Source organism: Hevea brasiliensis, chromosome 2 (genome assembly GCF_030052815.1).
Source record: "Hevea brasiliensis isolate MT/VB/25A 57/8 chromosome 2, ASM3005281v1, whole genome shotgun sequence".
NCBI lineage: Eukaryota > Viridiplantae > Streptophyta > Magnoliopsida > Malpighiales > Euphorbiaceae > Hevea > Hevea brasiliensis.
In genome coordinates this window covers 110,753,776-110,775,189 of record NC_079494.1, presented here as the reverse complement: position 1 = coordinate 110,775,189, position 21,414 = coordinate 110,753,776, and the positions used below count along the sequence as shown (strand labels likewise).

Genomic DNA, 21,414 nt, shown 5'->3' with positions numbered 1-21,414 from the left:
ACATGAGTTGATGGATCAAGGTTTAATCCTAGATCTTTCAGATGAGGGGGTATTGTTAGCTCATTTTTCAGTGAGGCCAGACTTGCGAGATAGAGTTAGAGTTTTCCAACACAGAGACCAACAATTGATGAAGATCATAGAAAGAGTACAACAAGGTGAAGGTGGTGAGTTTGGATTTGCCAATGATGACGCCCTAATACAAGGTTCTAGGATATGTGTGCCCAATGTGGACAATCTCAGAAATGAAATCATGCAAGAGGCACACTGTACAATATCCACCTAGGCTCCACCAAGATGTACCATGATGTGAAAGATAGCTATTGGTGGAATGGCATGAAGAGAGATATAGCAGACTTTGTGTCCAAGTGCTTGACTTGTCAGAAGGTGATATTTGAACACCAGAGACCGTCAGGGAAGCTGCAAGAGCTCCCTATCCCAGAATGGAAGTGGGAAATGATTACTATAGATTTTGTGACTGGGTTGCCTCGTACCACATGAGGATATGATTCGATATGGGTAATTGTAGACCGCCTAACTAAATCAGCTCATTTCTTTCCTGTAAAGACTACATATTCTGTTACACAGTACGCCTGGCTCTACATTCGAGAAATAGTCAGATTGTATGGAGTTCCTGCTTCCATAATATCTGACAGAGGGCCCCAGTTCACTTCTCGATTTTGGAGGAAGTTACAGGAGTCACTTGGCACACAGTTGAACTTTAATACTGCTTTCCACTCTCGGACAGACGAACAGTCTGAAAGGACAATCCAAACACTGGAAGACATGCTTCGCGTGAGTGTTTTGGATTTTGGAGGTCAATGGGATGATCAGCTAGCTTTGGTGGAGTTTGCCTACAACAACAGTTACCATTCCAGCATAGGGATGGCACCCTATGAGGTACTATATGGAAGAAAGTGTAGGTCTCCTCTGTGTTGGACGGAAATGGGAGAAGCGAAGGTGCATAATATAGACCTAGTGCAGTACACTGCAGAGATAGTTCCTTTAATCAGGGAACGATTGAAAACAACTTTTAGTAGGCAGAAGAGTTATGCAGACCCCAGACGGAGGGATGTAGAGTTTGCAGTAGGCGACTGTGTATTCCTGAAGGTTTCTCCAATGAAGGGAGTCATGAGATTTGGAAAGAAGGGCAAGTTGGCACCTCGGTATATTGGACCTTTTGAGGTTACTAATAGAGTTGGAGCAGTTGCCTACCGGTTGGAACTACCAACCAACCTTTCTCATGTTCATCCTGTGTTTCACATCTCCATGCTCAGGAAATACATTCCTGATCCTTCCATGTACTACAGCCGGATGTAATAGAGCTGAAAGAAAACTTGACGTTTGAGGAGCAACCTGTAACCATAGTGGACTACCAAGTGAGGCAGCTAAGATCAAAACAGATCCCTATGATTAAGGTTTTGTGGAGGAGCCAATCAGTGGAAGAGTGGACCTGGGAGTTAGAACGGGACATGCGTAGCAAATACCCTTATCTGTTCAATGTGTAATCCTGTACTTTATTCTGTCTTGTGTAAAATTAGAGGACGAATTTTCTGTAAGGGGGGAAGAATGTAACACCCCTAATTTTTTTTTAATTTATTATTTTTGGGTAATTATTGGTATTTTATTTTATTGAATTTTAGGAAATTATTTGAAATTTTTTGGATTTTAGAAATTGGGTTCGATTTTCTGAAAATATAAATTTTGATGATTTTTAAAAATTAATTTAAAGATCACGTGGCAAAACTAAAAATATATTTGGAATCTACGAATTTTTTTGAGTTTTCTAGAATTTTTTCGAAATTTTTGGGCCTCATTTTCGGTCCCAAGGCAGAATAAAAAATTCAAAATTTTATATTTTGAATCGAACCTGCCGAATCGAACCGGACTGGATCGGACCGGTCGAATCGGATCAGCCTTTCTTCTTCCTTTTTCTTCTCCCAACGTGTGTCCCGACCTTCCTCTCTCTCTCTCTCTCTCTCTCTCTCTCCTATTTTCTCTCTCCTCCCACCCCAGCCTGCCAGCTAGCCGCCTCCCCCGCCACCCCAGCCCACCGGCGCACCTCCCCAGCCCCCCAGCTCATCGGTCGTCGCCTGGAGCGCCAGCAAGTGACGCGACTAACAAGCGCGCCGCTTCGTCTTCCCGATTGAAATTCAGTCGATCCGGCCACATTTGGGCTGGGTCTTGTGTCTAAACCTATCTACTCGTCGAGAGCTTTCCATAGACACCAAGAACACCGAAATCCATTAAGTGGTTTGTCCAATTTTTTCCCGGGAAGTTTTTGCCCATTTTGACTTTTGGGCTATATTTCTCACAAACCGTGAACCCCACGAGAAAACCAAGAGTACCAGAGCGCTCCACTCGTCGAGAGCTTCGCGGCAATATAAATTTTAAATTTTCCGACACCGTTTTTCGGTGGGTCCCACGGAACTTCGTAGTATTTTTTCGAGCATTAAATGAACTTAGAAAATTTTGTAAAATTTATGTACTAACCCCCGTGTTGTGGGCTTCGTGAAGGTATCTTCAATTCGCGGAAATTCAATAGTTGTCTGGGTCTGTGAATTTCCAGCCAGACAAACCGATTACCGAAAAAGTATCCGAATTGGATCGAGATTTTGGCTACCCCACCATTGTCAGACGTCCCGAGCGCGTCCCAGAAGTCAGAATCGGCATAGGTAAACCCGAACCTTACTTTATCGTAATTTTCTAGTGCTTAAATGGGATTAAAAAATTTATAAAATATTCATGGTAGCTCAGAAAATTATAATTCTTTTTGCAATAGCCTAGTAATATTGTTAAGGAACGCGGGGCAAAGTTTTAAAATTTTTAGAGCTTATTTGGGCAGTTTTTGCAAAAATGATTAATTATAAGGACTAAACTGTAAATTTATATATTGTGATTGAGGACTGTTTGGATGGGCCCAGGAGGGGCTGTGTGATGTGATTGAGTTGTGAGTGTATGATTTGTGAATATAGAAGTGCGTTTTGAGCCCTTTTGCAGGTTGGGTAGGTTCTAGGTATAGGGGAGACTCTGCCGGATTTTCGACACGACTTAGGACGTATTTGGTTTTTTCTTAGCTTGTATTGAGTCAAATTTATTAAATAATTGTAATAAAATTATCAGGTAAGCCGAGACAGCCTTTTTCCTCTGCCCAGCCGCCACAGTGACCATTGTCAAGTCTGTGAGTAAAATATTAATTTTAATTGTAATTTCACTATTGTTATATGTTCAAGCATGCCCATGCATCACTTATATGTATATATCTATGTAGTAAACTCTAGGAACTTTTTATGTTGCATTCACAACTGTTAAAGTGCCATGTATGTTGTTGTGGTAATTTGGAGCAGTGTGCGTGCGTTGGCGTGCGTGTGATGTGGTGTTGGCTATGGACAGGATAGGTAGACAAGGCTTGAGATCTTCGCTGTGACCTGGTCCTTCGGGGGTAGTCACGACTTGAGTTCTTCTCTGGGACCCCGATTTGGTTAATTAAGTGAAAGTCTGGCTTGAGTTCTTCGTTGGCACAGGTTGGATTTAAGAGAGCTGTATAGGGGATCAGCTCCCATATATTATGATTGATATTACTGGGTGTGTGAGTTCCCAAATTACCTTTTTGCTGTTATGATGTGAAAATATTGTTAATGTTGCATTTCACTCTACATGGTGCATTAGTTTTAGATAGTTATAGAGATTATAGTTAAAATTGATACTGAGTCGAACGCTCACTCCTGTTCAATATTTTTCTAGGCCACAAGAGGATATTTTTGAGGTTAACCTGCTTTTCTCCCTCGCAGGTCGTTTATTAATTTTTGTATAAACTTGTTAACTCTTAGAATTTCTGCATGTGTTAGAAATATTTATTTGAATTGGGTCTGTAATATAAATTGTTATTTTGGACCTGTAAACTTATTATTCTATGCATGTTGATGGACTGGATAAGGGAGCAGAGCTCCCATTTATTTTATGTTGTTATGAGTATGTGGAGGGTGAGCTGAGCTTCCCAAATGATTATATATTGTGTTTACAGGTCAGATGAGTCAAAAACTCCCATTTGAAAGGTCCATTTTATAGCAGGACTCTGTTCGGTTGAATTCTTGAAATTGGGCCCAAATGGGCCTTAGAGTTGGGTTAAGGAATAATTAGGCTTACTACGGGCCTCGGGGGCTTTAAGCTGACCCAGGTACTAGTACCGGTCCGGCCCTTAGATTGGGTCCTGACATGAAAATTGCACACAGCAACTTATGCTATGCTAAGGCTGTTCTTCATAGCAGGCTAGCCATCTGGCAGACTCAGGCATTCAATGCCATAGATCCGAACTGTTTTTGTTCTTAGACTCATAAAATTGAGTGTTTCTTATTCAAAACAGAAATGTAGTAGTCTTCAGTTCACTGCCGACATTTTTATTATCCCTCCGGAGGAAGTAAAAGTCCATTACTATTATACAGCTACGAACTCAAACCAGAATCTGATAGAGCCGTACTAAAATGGGAAATCAATTACAATAAATCAAAGTGGTTGGATCCATTGCGATTTACTGTACTTGGTTAAGATTTCACGCAAAAAAAAAAAAAGAAAGTAATCATTTTATTGAAAGAAACTTGTAAATATATACCAGGTGCAAGGCACCGATCGCCTCTAGAAAGACAGCCACCTTAATTTCTTACAATGGCATTATTCTACAGAAGGCTCAATCCTATAATTACAAAGTTGGAATTAAAGAAAATGAGCAAAGGGGGAAGGTATCAACCATCAAGGCTGGCGGCTTCAAACAGAGTGCAGCTGTGAGATTTCATTTCGTAAGCAATTAAACCTGCCATCTGCTCGACCACTGGTTCACCATCTTTGGAAAAGAACCCTGGGAATGGAAGAGCGGTATCAACCAACCGACGCCATGTCATTCCTTCGGGAACTGGGGGTAGAATAACACTCTCTGAATGGGCATATGCATTGAAGGCCATGAATAGATCACCCTTTGTGTTGGAAGATTCAGAGCTCAGCTTGCTCTCTGCTTTATCACTCTTCAATGTCATGGCCAGGAATTTGCAGGACCAATCTTCCCATCTTGGAGGAGACTGGTCCCTTCCATGCCAATCAATATTTTCTTCCTTCACGAAGTTCCTCTTTTGGAGGACATCACTTCGCCTCATTCTTAATGAAATCAAGAATGAGATGAACTGTGTCATTTGAATACCAAAACCTGTTGACAAAGCATTCCAATCAAAGGGTTTTCTGTCACCATATGAAATGGAACCCTTTGAAGATTGGCCACACTCATCTCCCATATTAAGAACAGGTACACCTAATGAAACATAAAGAATAAAGAGATAGTTACGAATTTGTTTAAGTCTTCTTTCAAGGACAGGAATTTTGTTTGTAGGTCCTTCTTCTCCACAATTCCAGCTTAATTCTGAGGCTAGCTTACCTCTACTGAAGCTTACCAAGTCCACTAGAGTAAGTCCAGAGTTCCTGGCAATATAATTAAAAGAAAAAGCAGGCCCTCGACCACTTGAAAAGATGTCTCCACTCCCACAAAGCCTTGTTGCAAGGTCACTAAGAAGACTTTCACCTCTCAAAAAGTTTCTTACATCAAAACAAAATTTTGCATTCATCTCTGCCCATCTTTTCCAATGAGGAAAGCAGGTTTCCTTGGGTGTGATGTCTTCAGGGTCCCAGCAGTCTGCAATGATCTTGGTCTTTGAGAGTAGTGGATCAAAAGCAATTGCTTCAACCAAGGGAGGGCGAGATAAAATTTCACCATGAAACCCTCTCTGTAGAAATGAAGCATTTATAAAACAGAAACCATCAATGTGAAACTCAGTCACCCAGTGCCGAAGACTATCTAAAATCATTCTTTGAACAACAGGATAATTACAATTCAAAGCATTTCTTGATTCCAACTCTAGAGCTCTATTTGCATAATAATAGGAGAAGTCATCAATTCCTTGCAGTGCTCCACCCTCAGCAGTATGGGTGAAAACAACTTCCAGTAAAACCTCGATCCCATTGGCATGCAATTGCTTCACCATCTCCTTCATTGAGATAATAGCAGGTATAGAGCCACCAGAAGGCCCATATAGGCTTGATGGTGAAAAGAAGTGACGTGGAAAAAATGGCCCCTTTTGTTCATCAAATGGAAATATTGGCTCTAATAAAACTGCATTTACACCAAGATTTTTTATATGGTTCAACTTCTCAGTCAAGCCAGCAAAGGTGCCTGCGATATCACTAGATAGCTGACTAGACTTGTGCTCAGTAAAACGCTTCACATTCAATCGATAAACAATTAGTTTCTCCATGTCCAAGTTTGGATGAACATCATCACTCCATTCAAAAGCAGGTTCCTCACATAATCGTCCAATATACTTTGGTGACAAACCAGATCCATGATTCGCTGTGGAGTTAACAATGATTCTAGCATATGGATCCAAAAGAACACGCTCTACATAAACTTTACCTGTTTCTCCCTGAAGAATACCTCCCTTGCATCGGTAACCATAGCTTGAAAATGTCCATGCGCCTTCCAGTGAGGCGTGCCAGACATCGCCTGATCGATTAACATGTGGATCTAGATCAAGCTCTAAAGCAGGTTTGTCTGTTGTAGAGTCATCATAAAAGCATAGAACCATGCCTTCCGCATTTCTTGAAAAAAATGCAAAATTCATGGAACCATCAGTTGAAAAGGAAAGACCTAGTGGATCTGGATAACCTGAACTAAAACCAATTGGGACGGAAAATTTTGCTTTCTTATGGTTCCTGATCTCTGAGCCACTTGAATTACTATTAAACATACATTTCAGCAGAAATGAGAGATAGAAGGGAGTTTGTTTTGCTTCAAACTCCAATTCAAGTGAAAATCTACCAAAAGTATTCTGTACAAATGGAGTATCCATGGTCCTGGCACCTGGGTCCAAATGTTGAGAATCCAGTGGCATGAAACATGATGAATCAGATCTATATATTCCCCAAGTAAGCACCAGCCTATAGTCACTAGTACCCAGTTCCAAGGATGAAACCTCAATATAAAGTGCGTATTTGGCATTTTTCTTTCTAACAAAAACTTTCACATTACCACCATTTTGCGTCCTAAACAGATAAGTTGATACCTTTTTAAGTTCATCAACTTCAGAAGTTGTGGAAAATATTTGTTCAGTTTGCTGAACTGGGACCCTTGCTGCAGCAAATTCTCTTGAACTAAGATTCCCATGCAGAGCTTTTCTGACATTTTGTGCAACTTCTCCGACCAAGAGCCCTTTTTCTACATCCATTCCCCCTAAGCCTAGTGCCAATTTTTTGCCAGAGATGTAATGCGCGGTGACTGTCAATTTTGATGACTCCACAGCTCTACAGCTATAGAAGCAAGGACTCTTCGCAAGGGATAGAGGAAGAGTTGCCATGTCTCCCCGTAAAAGTAGATAATTAAACAAAAATCCTTTTAAGGAAGGAAGGAGGTCTTCCACAGAAGCGGTATCCTGTTTGAAATTAGAAAGAATTGCAATTACTTCATCAAACGAATTTGAGCAAAATTAAAAATGGTTTTAGATGTATAAGAACCCATTTTCATCCCTCTAATACGTTAAACATAATCTCAACTACTATTCACTTCACTAGCAATTCAAACAATACCTTGGCGACGAAAAATTAACAGAAGCCTACAGAATCAGGTCCAAATGATCAGAGACTGGCTATTTACTTATGCATTAATAAACAAACAGAAATTCCTACAAAAGTAAATAAATAAACGCAGAGGAAAAACTTTCAAAATCCCATGTACATCCAAACATATCACATCTGAATAAATTGAACTGCCCCCATTGTCGGATTTCTAAATTAAAATTAAAAGAAAAAAGTGAAAAATAAGTTTCCAAGAAGTTTATCCACGGTAGCAAAGCAGAAAGCGAGAAGTTGATACGTATTAATTAAATGATCGAAGAAGACGAACTCCATAAATAAAGGAGGAGGAATTTGAACTTACATTAATAACTTTGCTATCAACTGGAATACTGAGAGAGAGAGAGAGAGAGAGAGAGGGAGAGAGATTTGCTATCAACCCGAATACTGAGACTGATGGGGAGAGAGAGAGAATGTGTATGGGAGATCAAAGCTAATTGGAAACGGCGTTGAAATTGACAGTGCGTGGATTTTATAGCGCTTCTAAGGACCGCACAACGCAGCGTTAGTGTAGCTGATTTAAGACGCCATAGTTTTCTTTATTTATTTTTTTAATTTTAAAATGAATTATCTTTGCGAGTTTTACTATGCAAAAAGATAACTTTTCCCAATAGGAAGTCATAATTTAAATCATTCAACAATGGATTAACATTTGATTTCAATACATTTGGCAATTATTAATTGGATTCAAATCTATTTAAAATATTCTCAATTCTTCTATGAATTGAAAAATCGCATTAAAATGCTTATATTATATATATAAACATTTATATATCATATAAACATATTTATTTATATGAATTCAAGTAAATTACAATTTATTTTTTTAAGAAAGTTATGTTTATTGGATGAGATTGAATTCAAATTCAGTACTCATTAATAATAATAATAATAATAATAATAATAAACTATGTACACATACAAAGGGGTAAGACATAGTGATTCATTTCCCTTATTTGGAAATTAGAATTTTACAATAATTAATTTAATTAATTTTTTTTTTGTTAATTTTTATATTCAAAATAAATAAATTTAATTTTTTAATTAAAAAATTATTTTAAAAAAATATAAATCAAATATAATTGTGTAAAAAATCAATTGTAGCTAATTTATTTTAAAGGATAGCCGAACTACAGTTTCACTTTAATGAAACATTGATTTCTTGAGTGACATTTTGAAAAGGATAACTAGGACAACTAACCTAGAGCTTGCCACAAACAATGAACGTGTAGGAACTTCAGTACTTACAGGGAAATATTTCCTAGCCAATCTTCAGATATCAAGTCAACGGGGATTCTTGGCAAGGGATGTTCTAACTGCAAGAAATAATCAAGACCATCCACATACAAACAAATCGGTTGTACTCATTTTCTGCTTAGCTTAAGGCTCTAACATAGAAATTGAACAATATTGAAAACTCGAAAAATACAAAGATGAAACCTGACCCATTCTTCTACAATTCTCGTTCACCAAAGCCATAAGCTATGTGCTAGCTGATCTTGGATGCGAGATATTTGATATGCTTATCTATATAAAATCATTGGGTGAACAAATTTTCAGCATAAACAACTTCCATAAAAAGAAAAACAAGCTGTACATGTCACATTTTATGAGAATTTGTGGAAAATGGCTTGTAAATCATACTTAATTCTTCCATCCTTTCATATCAATTAAAAGCATATACATAAATGTAATATAATAAATATCATATTAGAATTGAATAACCATTAGAATATTCCCCTAGTCCTATGGACCAGCTCTGGCACTGATATCAGAACTTATTTACTATGACTCTTTTGAGCATTCCTTCTTGTTGTAACAAGCATAATGGCTTCTTCTTCATTGATAATATGTGTTCTCTCTAGTTCACCACCCTTGAAAACTGGATGTACGTATGCATCGTGAAGATAAAGTTTCAAGTTTAGGTTTGGATTTGTAGCTCGTTCAAGTGTATCCCTCACCATTGCATCCTGTGATTACAATGCCAAATAGGTCATGACCATTCACTCAAATAATCACATACAAATCTTGAAGAACAAAAATATTTTATTAGCTTTATTTTACTAAGGTACCCAAAATGATATCAGATTCTAACAATACCGATGGTATCCCATTAGGGATTGCTAAACAGCCATGTACCTAATGTTGGCCTCACCATACTTTGCTTAACATAGTCTCAAATTCATTAATAAGTTAGTTATGCAAGGTCATCTTTTAGCAAAATATAACAGTTAATGATAACAATCTCAAGAAGCAATCACATTATCTTAAACATCTTCTAGATCAGAGTCTTAGAGTTTCCTTTCAGAAGTACCTTCCAACAATAAAACTTTAACAAATATAATCATTTCTCACCAACCTGTAGTGGGAATTTTACAAATGCAGATTCAAAACGCCCCTTGCAGAATACATGGAACCAAATCGTCAGAATAGGAAGTGTAACAAGCAGTGGCATTAATTCCTCAGCATCCTTTGTGCTCATTAATCCCAACAAAAGAAGTTGAGATATTACTAATCCAATTATCAAACGTTGATGCACATCTGGCCAGAATGCAGCTCCACTCTCATATTTTTGGTTATATACATTAATAATCTAGCAATAAGAAGCAAAGAACCATAAGTACATCCAAATATTTAAATTTCATGATGATTTTAAATGAGAGCATTTATATGACTCGTACTAATCAAACCAATGATTTTATGAAGTGATATGGCAAGTAAAGAAAAATTCCCTCTGGTATTAAGTAGTACAGAATGTGAACTATGAATAGTGTGTCTCTATCAGATAGTTAATGTTGTTGAAAAGAGTGCTAAATGTTCCAAAAAAAGAGAAATAATTGTCGTTTGTAGTACATTACTGTCAATATGCTTTTCCTATGTTTAATGTGTTAGAACATTAAATAGAAAAGCCTTTTTAATCAGCTATTGTACCTGATGACGAAATACCACATAGGAAAAAGAAAAGAATACGATGATGAAAGGAAGAAGCAAGGGTGTCACAGCAGCATAAACAATTCCCAATAAGAAATAAAATTGTATTCGAGGTTCAGATGCTGCAAAGTCCACACCACCAGGATCCATTGCTTGATCCCTATCTTGCTCTGTCTTAACTAGAAATGTGTTCTTCAAATGGAACTTGATTAATGGTACCAATCTAAGGATCTCTGCAGCAATTGCCGCCCAGCCATCAACCATTATATAAGTAATAAAGAAGGTGGCTTTTAGTGGGATTGACACTCCGATGGTTTTCGGAATCCTGAAGAGCAAAATAAAAACTCTTATTAAAAAGTCTTAATATTGGAGACTTGCTTCCCATAAAGAACATTTGAAGCAAGTGGATTAATAATAGAACAAGAGGAACATTCCTCTTGGTAAATTAGAAAAGAAGATTGAGGGTTGAAATAATCTCTAATCCATAATCTCTATTTAACCATATGCATTTAAAAAACATGGTGTATCTAACAGTTTGCTGAACTGTGCATAGTTACATATTTCTGAAAGACCAATTACGTTGTGGAACATACTCTGTTGCAGATTGATTAAGGAAAGTTTTAAGCTGATCCATTGCTGTTCCTGTTATAATGCTGCCAACAAACACATTAACAAGTAGAAACAAATGATACTTTGCAGCTGATCGCCTATCCAAAGATGAGAGAGATGTAAATCCTTCTATTTTGGACATAATCATGAGAATTATTGGAAGTACAATAAGAAATATCTTCAGAGCAATGCCTGGAAGGATTCCCTGGATTAAAGACTTAACAGATTCTCTGCAATAAAATTGCCAATAGCAGAGATTTGATTACCAAATAATTGGAAATTATAATTCTACTTATCATAAAGTAAACAAACAAAAGGTTAATCAATCATATTTTGGATATGCATGAATACAAGTATGGTTATATTACAAATGTATTTCAGTCGATCATTAAGAGGAAATGATATTTTAAAATGAAGCTCAAATGCTAAACGAAGCACTAATTCGCATAAATTCATTGCTAAGACTACTCAAAATTAAAATTAAAATAAAATCCATTAACTTTTTATTTTGGTAATATATTATTTGGTTATATAAGATTTTCATCTATAAAGTGGGTTAGCTTAGGATAATATGGATGAGACAGAAAAAACACTTCAAGATGCAAAGAAAACATTTTGAAGATATTAGCACTTCAAAAACTTAATTTCCTATTAACCAAGTCAAAAAAGCTGTAAGCATTCAAAAGGAAAGCTTAACTAAAAGGGAAGAAAAGCTTACATTTCTATTAAAGGTTTCAAGAAAGGAAGAACCTTCTCTATCCCCTGAATACTGGCCATAGACTGAACAATTGCTATAGGAATCATGAAAAAGAAAATCAGGAAAAAAAGACCAAGAGCCATAAGCAGTCTTCGAATCGTGAGTTCAACGTATGGTATTGCGAGATTATCCCAATAAACATCACGAGGCTCAGGAGCTCTTTCAGTCAACCAAATTGTTGGGTTACTTGTTTGCTGAGTTTGAGCACAGACAGCTGCTCCCCATCGGGATTTGAATGAAACAAATGCTACTGGAACTATAGCATTAGGATCACTTATAACCCTTTCTCTTTCTTTATCTTCCTGCATGAAAGTTTCATACATCAGAACATAAAAAAAATGTGCTTTTATATTGATTTTTTTTTTTTTGGTCTCCTTCATATTATGTTGTAGAAAACAATAGTAAAATCCACATACACTAATTATGTTCATATTTTTTATTTCAAAAACAAATGCCAAGAGTCTGGATTCCGTTTTTTTAAATACTGCCCTGATCTCCTTGATAATCAACAGGTTATTAGTACCAAAGAAAAAGAAAATAATAATATATTGGAAGCACGAAGCATATATGCACATCCATGAACATAAAAAAAAAATTTGGTACCTTAAAACGGCAAACCCATTTCTAATATATATTGACAGCAAATCATGTGCTTAGTGTTTAAACTTTTTGAAACACAACTATATATATTGTCCAACTTCCTAAGGAAAAAAAAAAATAGAAAGGTAACTAGCATGATACAAAACAAATGTTAGATTAGGAAAAAAATTTGATAGTTTGAAGAGGCATAAAATTAGTTGTTATTCAAAACAAACAATATCAGTGTAATGTCATTCAATTACTCATTGGGTCACATTTTGAAGATAGGAAAATTGTCATGGAGAACATATTTCTCTTATGTTGCTTCTTATCGTTATTACACATGATGTTACCACGCCAACTCACTTTCCCTTTTTCAATTTTCAAAAGAGCCTTCTCTGACTCTTAACACTTTGTTGCTTCCATTTATCCTTTTTAATCTAACAACTATCCTTGGTTATTTACATTTATAGGGAAACAAAATTCTATATTTTCATAAAGTTTGCCATATATTGCATTAATAATTGATAGCAAGACCCAAGGTTTCTTTTGTTGAACAATTAATTTATAGTTTATTCCAACTCAATCGATAATATCCGAATCATTACCTACTTTTATATGATCATCTTCCTTGTCATACTTTTTAGAAAAAATTAAAAAAAAGAACCCTAAACTTCAATAAGTTATTTGAAGAGGAATAAGGCCAATGGATTTCCACCAAAGCAAATACTGTTGTAGGTGATGGGCCTGTCCACACTAAAACAACAGCCCATCTTGTCTCACAAGCAGAAAAAGATATGGAAACTCAAGGGCTCACATAAAATTGTTGCCTGATGCTTAAACATGGTAGATGATAATAACAGCAGTAGTAGCAAATGCAATAACAAATATTATAAAAGAATAATGTAATGATGGAACATAATCTTGAAGAGCAAATGGTACATCAAATGATGAATCATCAAAATAGCACATAAAAGTCATACTTCTTCATTAAGCTTTCCAATCTCAACAGTATAGAAGTCAATCGCATCCACTCTAGTTCCCCAAAGACCCCAGAAGCCTGTCTATAGATAGACATACAGTGATAATTAAAAAGAAACAGATATTCTATTTAGAAATGCCACATTAAGAAAAGAAATGTAGAGTATACAACCAAGAAAAATAGTTTACCAAAAATATACCTTTGTAGTAGGCCTGCTCAAAGGATTTCTCTCATATTTATTCTGGTAGTATGTTAACCAATTCTGCAAACTCTTCTTCTTTGCAACCAGGTTTGCAAGCTTATTTGCATTGTATACTACCTAAGAAATATGAATTGTGGATAGATCATAAAACTTTAGTTGCAAATAAGTTGGAAACAAATGTTGATGCATACAAATGTACTCTAGTTTAAAGAAACTTTCACAGTTTCACTTATTAATAATTGATGTCTTTATGTTAAAGTCTTATTTTTTTAATACATTTTTGCCACATTATGTGCTATTCTTTTACCAATTAAACTATTATAATAGACATAGCTTATTGAATATACACCTGATGAGTAAGATAATGATCAGGATGATTTACACAAAAGAAATGCTCAACATGCTCGGTGACTGATTCATCAGGATCCGGAGGAATATTCCTCACAAGAACCTACATGGAAAAAAAATTTCCTGTTAGTGCCAGGAAAAGAGACCAAAATTATGATTATATTGCCGATCTTATTGACATTAACATTACTCTCACAAACATAACATACATGCATATGGCATGGGAAATACGCAACTTGATTCACCCAGTAGATTGAATCAACTTTGAATATAATGTATTGAAAACATGTAAGCACCTTGGTTCTAATTCGAAAAGTCATGGCTTCCTGCAAAAACTATATAACAAAGGAATCGAAAGCAATATTAAAAAATATATCATCTAGAAACCAACATTGGTGCAGGGAATTAAAAATGAGAGCCTTGGCAAATTTATAGCCTAATCAATTTAAATATCATCTAGACATATTAACAGAACTCTACCTTTGTTTTCTTTTAAAAAAAATAGTGTGTTATATTCATGTTTTAGAAACTTAAAATATAACAATAACTATAAATTAATGCAAAATTAGTTGTAGTCCACTATATGGATCTTTTTTGATATTCAACTATGTTTGAAGTCAATTTTGCATCAATATCCAAAAATTGTGGATCTTTTGATACAACTTTGTAACAACCCAATTTTTCTAATAAACATATTTTATTTTTCTTTTATTGACCTGGTAATCTATTGATATTTTATTCATGAATTTAAATTAATATTTTCACAATGGTAATTTTTATTAAATGGGTATCATTTTGTTTTTCATATATTATTATTATTATTATTATTATTATTATTATTATTATTATTATTATTATTATTGTTTTAAATTGAAAGCTAAAATTTCAAAGAATTAAAAATTTAGACTTAAGTGAATAACTCATGAAACTTGAGGGACTAATAGTGTAATTAGAAGTTAAAAAAAAAAACAGAAACCCAAAAACGCAGCACCCCCCCCCCCAGCTCTCCTTCTCTCTCTCCCCGACTCTCTCTCCTCCCTCTCGTTTTTCTCCTTGTCGGTGAGAGACCCCCTACCGGTGACCACTCCAGCGTCGACCAGTCCACCTCCAGTAGCCACGGACGCCGGCCAAAGCTCCCTCAGCCCCCGGAATGAAGAGAGAAAGGAGAGGAACCTGTGCGATGGGGAGAGGACCATCCAAGGCCGTTTCCGGCCATCTCCGACGACAGGAAGACAGGGGACGTCGGCAGCAAGCTTCTGGCAGCACTGGGTTCCTCGTCTGACCAAGACTCGCCGGTTTTAATGGAGTTTTCCGACAAGAAACGAAGAGAGAGAAAGAGGAGAGAGAAAGTGACGACAGTGGCTTTCCGGCCACTTTTCTGGCAATCCGACCGTCGGATCGGAAATGCGAAGCCACCGATGGACTCAGGATGACAACATCTTCGAGATAGGACTGGTCCCGCTCCGATCGGACACTGTTTGAAAAAGGCGATAATCGGACGGTCCAGATCGCTTGATGAGATTTTCGAACTTTTTCGATTCCTAAAATTTAAAAATAATTTTATAATAAGTATTAACAAAATTTAGACTTAATTTAGGTGCGATAGTATCGAGGAAAGCTCACCGGCATTGGGACTGCATTTTCAGCCAAATTCGGCTGCCCGACGGCCCGTCTCAGAACGTGATCGATATTATAGTCAATCCTAGCATTTTCAAACGTTCTGGATGCGTTCCAGGTGTCAGAATTGGCATAGGTAAACCCGAACTCCAAGTTGCTCATTTTTTGCTAATACTGATTTAGAATAAAATTCATAAAATATTCGTAGATGATCAAAAAATTATAATTCCTTTTGCGTTAGCTCTATAATATTGCTAAGGATCGCGGAGCAAAATTTTAGAATTTTTAGAGCTTGTCGGAGTGAATTTTTATGAAATGTCAATTATAGGGACTAAAACGTAAATTTTCAAGTTTATGACTGTTGACTGTTTAGGTGAGCCCAGGAGGGGCTTTCTGATGTGATTGGGTTGTGATTGTGTGATTTGCGGATTAGAAGTGTTATTTAAATCTTCTTGCAGGTTGGGTAGATCCTAGGTATAGGGGAGACTCTGCCGAATTTCCGACATGAATTAGGCTGTCTATTGTTTCTTTAGAGTGTTATTTTGAATTAGTACTAATAAATCTATAATATAATTATCTAGGTGATTGAGGTCAGCTATTTTCTTCCACCCAACAGCCATAATAACCTCTGGTGTACTGTGAGTAAAATATTAATTTTAATTATAATTTCAATATTATTATATGTTCAAGCATGCCCATGCATCACTTATAAATATGTATCTATGTAGTTAAACAATAAACACGTTTTATATTGCATTCATAATTGTTGAAGTGCCATGGATATTGTTTGTGGTAATTTGGAGCAGTGTGTGTGTGTGGCGTGCGTGTGGTATGATATTGGATATGGACAGGACAGGTAGACACGGCTTGAGAGACACTCGCTAGGATATGGTCCTTCGGGGTAGACGCAGCTTGAAAGACACTCGCTGAAACCCCGCATTTGGCTTATTAAGCGAAAGTCCGGCTTGAGAGACACTCGCTGGCAGAGGTTGGATTAAGAGGGCTGTATAGGGGATCAGCTCCCATATATGTATTGTTTGAAAGAGTTGGGCGTGTAAGTGCTCCAAATTGCCTTTTTGCTGTTATGATATGAATTGTATGAAAATTATGACGATGTTGCATTTCACTCCACATGGTGCATTAGTTTTAGATAGATATAGAGATTACAGTTAAAATTGGTATTTTACTCTCTGAGTCGAACGCTCACTCCTGTTCACCATATTTTTCCAGGCTACAGGACGAGACTTTTTTCAGAATAGCCTGTTCCTTTTCCCGCAAGTTATGAAAAAATTACTTAACTGTATTATTATTAGCTAAATTTGTAATTTAGAACTCCACATGTACTAGTACTAGCATTAATCCTGTCAGAGACCATGAATTTAAGTTTTTGTATTAACAAATGAAAATTTTTTATGAGTTTTAAATAGTTTGTAAATGATGTAACAGGGTTGAGCTGGGCTCCCCTAATTTTAGTTTCTGATAATTACTGGGTGAAGTTGGCCCGAATTAAAATTATAACAGTTTAATTTAAATTATTTTATATGCATATTGGGCCTAAATTGTGGGCCTGATCATGAGTTTGAGAACAGTAAGGCTTACTACGGGCCTTGGGGGCTTTATGCCGACTCAGGTCCTACTGCCAGTCCGGCCCATAGGTTGGGTCGTGATAAACTTCCTCCTATGTTATTTTAGGTCTCCCAATTTCCTTTTTCACTCGTTTCACCACTAACTTATCACAATTCTATACTAGGACATTCAATGCTCTACATTATACATAACCAAACCATCTTAATTGACTTTCTCTAATTTTATCCCCCTTATGTGTTATATGCACTCTCTAGCAGATGTGTTTATTCTTAATCTTATCAATTATCATGTTACCAGACATCCATTTTAACATTCACATTTCTACCACACTCATTTTATGAGTATTTTCCAACTTTGATGCCCAACATTTATTCCCATACAATATTGTTGGTTTAATCACAGTTTTATATAACTTATCTTTCACTTTGTTAAGGATGCTACTGTCGCATAGTACATTCATTGCACTTCTCTATTTCAACTATCTTGTTTTGATCATGTGATTTAAATCCTCATCTATTACTCTATTTTGCTAGATGATAGAGCCTAAACACTTGAGTTGGTTGCATTTTGACACAAAAACTCCATCCAATTGAACATCACCTCTATTTCTTCTACAAGTGCTAAACTCACAATGCATATATTTAGTTTTACTTTTACTTAGCATAAAACCCTTATTATTAATAGTCATTCTCTACAACTTCAACTTTTGGTTACTCTTTCACTAATTTCATTCACTAAGACAATATCATTAGCAAATAACATGCACCATTGGATATCATAGTGAATATGACTAGTTAACCCATTTATAAGGTAAATAGGTATAGACTCGAAGTCGATCACCAATTAAATTCACTATTATGGGAAAGTCATCCATATCCCCTCCTACTATTCTTACACTTATGACTGCTCCCTCATACATGTCCTTATTGGTATTTATACATTTGAGATGGAATCTTTCTTCTCCAGCAACCATTAAAGAACTTCCCTTAGTACTCTACCATATGCTTTTTCTAAGTTAATGAAACCATGTGGAGATCCTTCTTCCTTTCCCCATAAATTTCTATTAATCTTCTTAACAAAAATCTAGACTATATTGTAGCTCTACTAGGTATAAAGCCAAATTGGTTCTTTGATACCTTAGTAGTATCCCTAAATCTGTGTTCAAGCACTCTTTCCCATGGTTTCATTGTTTGAACCATCATTTTAATTATGGTAGATTTATCTTTTGTTCTTAAAAATAGAAATTAAAGTGTTCTTTCTCCACTCATTTAATAACACTTTGAAGTCATTCTCTTTTATCCTCCTTTATGATAATTTAATGGCACAAGATTAGGATAATTGGTTGCATTTTGATAGTCAACTTCATTTCTTGTAATAGACAAATGATGATGGACAAAGCTACTAATTCAACATTAAAATCATTGTTAGCATATTGCTTTATCTGATATTTCAAGTGCAGAATGGAATCCATCCACAACAAGAAGCTAATATTTGAGTTTGCCATAATCAGAATCAATCCTTCAAAAAGAAAATGATTTCTTTTGTAAAACTTGATGTCTGCCTTTTTTTTTCAATCATGTTTAGAAGTCATTCATATCCTCAAGAAAAATGGCCCTTAAGTTGGATAACCCATGGTTTTCCAAATAGATCATAGATATCTATATCTTCTAAACCCAAGTCATATATTATCATAAACATCAAGCAGTAAAAACATGAGCAGAAGATACAAACTTCTCATAACACTAAAAGATATTTGATAAAACTCACTGTGAAATGGTCAGGACGATGGCTTTCAGATGCTAAAAATTGCAAGCGCAAAATAGCTGTTGTCTTGTACTCTTTATAGATAACATATAATGTCCAAAAGGTGAAGACATATGACATTGCAACATGTGCCCAAAACCTTGAAACGAACAAGGTAGATTTCATAAGTTGACAGTAGAATGGAGCATGTCTCTAAAAATTGAGACATAATAAATCAATCTTCCAAAATCAATTATATTGTTACAATTAATAATTTAAAAAATTATTTTTAGTATAATTTAATTGAAAAAAAAAACATTCTAGCAACTGAGTCTATGATCTTCCTCAAAGAAACCTTTACTTACTCTTGATATTCTATCTCATAGAAATTGGATGCTTGTGAAGTTCAAAAGTATTGTGACACCATACGACTTATTGGAAGGTTAAATTCATCTAAAAAAAATAATAGAGGTCAAAAAACTTTTTCTTGTTTGGTATGCATATATTCTCCTTTTCATTCTTCAAACTTTGAGGCATGTTCATTCCATAGATACGTGAAGAATAACTCGCTATTCTTAGGAAATGGCAATCAAACAATTTCCATGAATAAGTAAATCAAAACAGAGGAAAATTGGTAATAAATTGTATCTTACCTTCTGGATCCAGGTGGAATATTTGATATCGACAACTTGTCAATATCACTAAATGTAAGATCCTTGATTTGCTCCAGTGCCCCCGCAGTCCAATTGACAGGCACCAAAACCGCAAAAGCAAGTAAAGTTATGGGGACAAAGATTTTCAAGCTGCACATCATGTCATCATATTAGATGATCCGCCCAAGTTGGGCAACAAAATTACATATCATTTAGATGTTAAAAGAGGAAAAAAAAAATTATTTATTATTTTGAAGTTCTTATAACTAAAAATGTCAAATTTAATTTTAAATTAATATTTAATGCCTTCTAACTATCATACTTAAAAAAATGCTTTTCTTAACATCAATTCAATAATAATGCCAGATAGCCCATAAAAAGGTCTACAAAAACTACACTCCTCGAACCTGTTCAAGAAACAAAGGCTTAAAAAGGAAGCTAGAAAAGGAACTTACCCCATTAGGTAAATCCGAATGTAGACTACAGAATCAAGCCCTGCGTGATCAATAAGCTCAGGTTCTGGCATTCTCAATGCTGCAAGCATCCAACTCAAAAGCCGAATGTATGTTTTGAAGTCCATGTTTACAAATTTGGATATAATTGCCCTAGAATGTGTTGGGCTAGCTCTTATCCCTTTAAGATACCATTTTGGGAAGTAAACTCTATCATTAATTGGTTGAAGCCGTAATATTGCAAATGCAAGGAGGAATGCAAATGTAGTTAGAAGATAAGTAGCAGCTGAGTAAATAATATCTTCAAGGTTGGCCATTTCTCTCCCTGAAGACTGCCAACAACCTACAGTTGAATTGGAAGGACGTGAGCAACATCTAGATTTCCAACTCCAGGAGGCTAGAGCTAATTATGTGAAGACATATAGAAATTTCTCAGGTATTAAACTAGGTTTGCCTTTTCAGAAATTTGCATCGTCACTTAAATGGTTTTGCTTATCAACTAGCAGAAATCAACAAAACACCAAAAAATAATAATAATAATCATATGAATTTTGTGGATTCTGTCCACATGTGACCTACCAAATCAGTAACTCACTTCCCGAATTAACACACACCCAAATGCAAAACCCATGGGAATACATACAAAAACTAGCTAGTCTGTGTAATGCATGATGATACACATGACGCGATTATGAGACTACTCTAACTAAAAACTAAGTTCAGAAAAGGTAATTTCCGTCGATTCACCATCAAACAAAATTGGTTTAATAATTGAAAAGACAAATAAAATGGATACCTACAAGCAGATTTGGCTGTGTCAATGTATCTTCTCCATCAAGTATAAATGAATATGGCTGAAGACAAAGTTTATCGAGAACCAAACTCAAAAATCGAATGAGCAATGGACGAATAAAAGAAAACCGAAGTACCTGAGACTGATATATCCCTTTCTGTACAAAACTGAAGTTGCGGGAACAGAGTGATAAGTGAAATTCAATGGTTTGAGTGGGAAGTGAAGAAATTAGGGGTTTTTGTTCACTAAAACTTATGATTGTGATCAAATGACCGAAGAAATGAGAAGAGAGGTAAGCTTTGGAAATATGGCGGCAAGACGCACGCATGCAGCCTTTTGGGCGGCTTGTAACGGCACATTCAAGAAACACAAGGCATAAGGTGACAAATATTTGAATCTTTTCTTGTTATTAATTTCAATCCTTTCTTCATACTTTCTTGTTGTAGCCAGCGGAGGTCGTTAATCGCTAAGATTTCATAAAAATTGTAAACTAGTTGTT

The 21,414-nt window shown here is 35.8% G+C and overlaps 2 protein-coding genes across 5 annotated transcripts; both read right to left on the bottom strand.

Annotated features, from left to right (window-relative positions):
* Positions 1–4,557: 4,557 nt before the first annotated feature.
* On the bottom strand, positions 4,558–8,147 carry LOC110665497 (isoamylase 2, chloroplastic). 2 transcript variants are annotated; one of them, XM_021825659.2, is made up of 3 exons: positions 7,967–8,147; positions 5,417–7,463; positions 4,558–5,293 (listed from the first exon to the last, which is right to left on the bottom strand). In XM_021825659.2, the coding sequence occupies exons 2-3, from the start codon at positions 7,386–7,388 to the stop codon at positions 4,737–4,739; spliced, it is 2,529 nt and encodes an 842-aa protein (XP_021681351.2). In that variant the 5' UTR covers positions 7,389–7,463; positions 7,967–8,147; the 3' UTR covers positions 4,558–4,736. The 2 variants fall into 2 exon arrangements, with proteins under 2 accessions (XP_021681351.2, XP_021681350.2); XM_021825658.2 differs by having other exon boundaries at positions 4,558–7,463; positions 7,967–8,146.
* A 1,156-nt stretch (positions 8,148–9,303) lies between these two features.
* On the bottom strand, positions 9,304–21,306 carry LOC110665498 (CSC1-like protein At4g02900). 3 transcript variants are annotated; one of them, XM_058138391.1, is made up of 12 exons: positions 20,919–21,306; positions 20,126–20,465; positions 19,671–19,820; positions 19,042–19,177; positions 14,072–14,173; positions 13,720–13,839; positions 13,522–13,602; positions 11,921–12,261; positions 11,187–11,432; positions 10,594–10,918; positions 10,022–10,255; positions 9,304–9,632 (listed from the first exon to the last, which is right to left on the bottom strand). In XM_058138391.1, exons 1-12 carry the CDS (start codon positions 21,241–21,243, stop codon positions 9,441–9,443), a joined length of 2,592 nt encoding a protein of 863 aa, XP_057994374.1. In that variant the 5' UTR covers positions 21,244–21,306; the 3' UTR covers positions 9,304–9,440. The 3 variants fall into 3 exon arrangements, with proteins under 3 accessions (XP_057994374.1, XP_021681352.2, XP_021681353.2); XM_021825660.2 differs by having other exon boundaries at positions 20,923–21,036; XM_021825661.2 differs by lacking the exon at positions 11,187–11,432.
* Positions 21,307–21,414: the final 108 nt, after the last annotated feature.

Excerpts from the sequence above, each read along its gene's own strand:
- LOC110665498 (XM_058138391.1), bottom strand. The coding sequence starts at position 21,243 with ATGCGTGCGTCTTGCCGCCATATTTCCAAAGCTTACCTCTCTTCTCAT. Across the intron at positions 19,821-20,125 it reads ATTCGGATTTACCTAATGGG|CTTGAAAATCTTTGTCCCCA; the intron begins GTAAGTTCCTTT and ends CATGATGTGCAG. Across the intron at positions 10,256-10,593 it reads ATGTGGTATTTCGTCATCAG|ATTATTAATGTATATAACCA; the intron begins GTACAATAGCTG and ends TCTTATTGCTAG.
- LOC110665497 (XM_021825658.2), bottom strand. The coding sequence starts at position 7,388 with ATGGCAACTCTTCCTCTATCCCTTGCGAAGAGTCCTTGCTTCTATAGC.